This window comes from Octopus bimaculoides, chromosome 13 (genome assembly GCF_001194135.2).
Source record: "Octopus bimaculoides isolate UCB-OBI-ISO-001 chromosome 13, ASM119413v2, whole genome shotgun sequence".
Taxonomy (NCBI): Eukaryota; Metazoa; Mollusca; class Cephalopoda; order Octopoda; family Octopodidae; genus Octopus; species Octopus bimaculoides.
In genome coordinates, this window is record NC_068993.1 from 7,894,657 (window position 1) to 7,898,002 (window position 3,346).

The 3,346-nt window shown below is 35.9% G+C and overlaps 1 protein-coding gene across 1 annotated transcript in view; it reads left to right on the forward strand.

Moving 5' to 3' along the window:
* Window positions 1-3,346, forward strand: part of LOC128249315 (GATA zinc finger domain-containing protein 14-like) — a gene marked incomplete at both ends in the record, with an annotated part of 282,969 nt that overhangs the window by 197,659 nt on the left and 81,964 nt on the right. The window contains one exon of the mRNA XM_052972578.1: window positions 133-207. Within this exon, the coding sequence (XP_052828538.1) occupies window positions 133-207 (75 nt within the window). The remainder of the gene's footprint in view (window positions 1-132; window positions 208-3,346) is intronic.

The following is a 3,346-nucleotide window of genomic DNA, read 5'->3' on the forward strand; positions in this document are numbered from 1 at the left end:
TATGATTACAGCTGATTGAAATACCAATTAATCTCCTTAAGTCACCTGATCCCGACTAGTTAGGTTTCTTTTACGAGCCTACGAAATTCTATGTTGCATGGGGGCGAATCAAACCGATTTAAATAATAATACTAATAATAATAATAATAATAATGATAATAATAATAATAATAATAATAATAATAATAATACAGTACCAATCAATTAGCTGGAATTCAAGGCGTCGAGATGGCAGAATCGTTAGCACGCTGGACGAAATTCTTAGCGGTATTTCGCTCGTCGCTAAGTTCTGATTTCAAATTTCACCGAGTTCCACTTTGCTTTTCATCCTTTCGAGGTCGATAAATTAAGTACCAGTGGAACATTAGGGTAGACTAATCCTTTCCCTGCAAATTTCAACCCTTGTGCCTTTAATATAAAAGATTAACTAGTAAAGAATTCCCGAGGTTGATAATTATAAATAATTATCTTGTTACAAAAGTGACGAACATACTCAAAAGACATCGTTAATGAAACAGATTCTCTTTGAGAACAAATGGAAGCAATTATAATCAAATAGCTGGATTAATAAGGTATATATTAGTTATAAAATTCTATCGCTAATACATAATCTCAAACTAGGTTTTAATGCGATTATTATTGTTATACTTGTTTACACCCAAATCGGTCTTAATCCAATACAACTATGATGAAATAAAATACCAGCTAATATGTGATGTGACAAAGACGATATTATCGACTGTTCTATTATTTAAGAGGTTAGGATATGATGTTTAATATATGTGGCTGCTATTTTTAGTGACTAGTAACTGGCTTCCCCGTCGGCTAGTTGTTTAATATCAAGATGTAGTACGTCGGAAAGAAATAAATATCGGAGAAATGATCTGAGGCGGCAATGTAGACGCTATAAAAATTATTGAAATTTCGCCAGGTAGACTGGCATTGCATCAATTTAGTAAAGTTGTGCTCATAAAGTGAATGTAATATATGTGAACACGCACATACGCAAGCCACACACACACACACTGAGAGATAAGCGGTGTGCGAGACAAATACATACATAAAGGCACTTACACTCATATATATATATATATATATATATATATTTATGTGTGTGTGTGTGTGTATGTGTGTGTGTGTGTGTGTGTGTGTGTGTATCTATCTATCTATCTATCTATCTATTTATGTGTAAGTGTATGCCTGTGTCATCTCTGTGCTTATCACCGCCAGGCCTGTTTACGGTCCCGTTACTTAGCGATTCGCAAAGAGCGTCCAATACATTAAGTACCAGACATTAAAACGAAAAGCAGTACTAGGATCGATTTTATTCGACTAAGTATTTTAAGGCAATGCCTGAACATTGCTGCAATCGAATGTCTAAAATAAGAAAAAAAACAACAACAAAACAAAAAAATACGATACTTGACAGGCAGTTTGTCTTGTTGAAATACAAGGATTTGTGTGTTAAATACACGAAAGCATATCTTCTAAGTCTTGTGTGTGATAAATAAAATACTCTAATGGTTTAACGTATATCGCATCACATTGCAATACAACACAACAGCTCGTCTCAAGTATAATTTTATATAAGATTCAAGTGTGTTAAATAAATACTGATATCTCGTATTGGAACACAGATAAAAAGTTTAGGTGTGGAGAAGATCAGGACTAATGCATTCGATCGCCAGTTATTGAGTGACAGTTTATTTTATTGATTATAGAAGGATGATAAGCAAAATCTTATAGGTGCAGGAACGGTTGTGTGGTTAAGAAGCTAGCATTGTATCCACTCGGTTTCGGGTGCCTGAGGTAAGGATTTCGCACTACAGTCTCGAGCCAACCGATGAACTCTGATTGAATTACATAGAAGGAAACGCGATATGCAGGGTGAAATATCCGATAATTTCCTTCGTTGGACACCCACACATGGACATACAAGTCTCGGCAGCCCAGCAAGAGCATATATTGTTTGACTTGTGGAAGACACAGGATATCAGATTGAGGATATGAAGACTATGGAAGATCCGAACATTTGACATGGAAGAGGTGCATCACTTTTCATCGCTTTACGCACATATACAGAAATGTAGCCATACACACGAACAAGAAGAGAAAGAGAGGGAGACAGACACATAGACAAATAGAGAAAGGGTGAGAAAGACAGAAAGAGAGAGAGAGAAAGAGAGAGAGAGAGAGAGAGAGAGAGAGAGAGAGAGAGAGAGTGATTGAGAGTAAAGGGGAGAAGGAAGGTAACATTGAAACGTCTGATGTCAAATAAGTCAGCGTCGAATCAGAGACGCCAAATCCAAAGAGGTGGTGCCAAACCAGATATGACGAATTAGCGGTGGTACTCTATAACAGATTGAAGGTGTGTGGCTTGATACTTACGGTGTTCTAGTCACGATCGCATGATGGTGGTTTCGATCTTTGGACCGGACGATGATTTGTTTTCTTGAGCAAAATACCCAGGTTTTTCGGTTTAGGGCTGATCTCCATTTTGCATAAAAACAATAATAATAAATACTGTACATTCGTATATTTCATTGCACAGGAGGAAGATTTGAACGTAGCACTGAGTTTAAAAGCAGTGTATCTGTTACAAACCCAGTAAAGCTGGAATTTAACCCAGTTTCCACAAGATATATGTCACTGAAATTTCAACATTCTCCTCTGAGCAGTGCGTCCTTCTGTTGCAGGGTAAACTTCACAGCTTTTGATAGAACTCATTTGCACCCGGAGTAGAGTAATATGAAGTATTTTGCTCAAGAAAACAGATCATCGTCCGGTCCAAAGATCGAAACCACCATCATGCGATCGTGACTAGAACACCGTAAGTATCAAGCCACACACCTTCAATCTGTTATAGAGTACCACCGCTAATTCCGACACCGAAATTTTGATATATCTCTGGAGTAAATATTTTCACTTGGTTGCCCTTTGGCAACGAGATGACGCATCGATGATATGAGATCTTATATATATATCGTACCTTGACGTTTTTCTGGAAAAAGACCTCTTACGTTGCAAGTAAAGAATTTAATAGACTTCGAGTCTGACAACTGCATTTATTCTCAATCTCAATGCATTCTGTCACGTTATCATGACATACGATGCAATATGTCTGTTTGAGTGCAAGTTCTTAGAAATATAGCAACGTCATTTTCAGTTCTGTATAAATGAAGAGGTAGGAATTTCAATTTCACGGAATATGCATACATACATATACGTGAATTCATATATATGTAAATATATATATAAAGTATATATGTATATGTACGTATTTATGTATATATGTATGTATGTGTATATATACATATATATATATATATATATATATATATATATA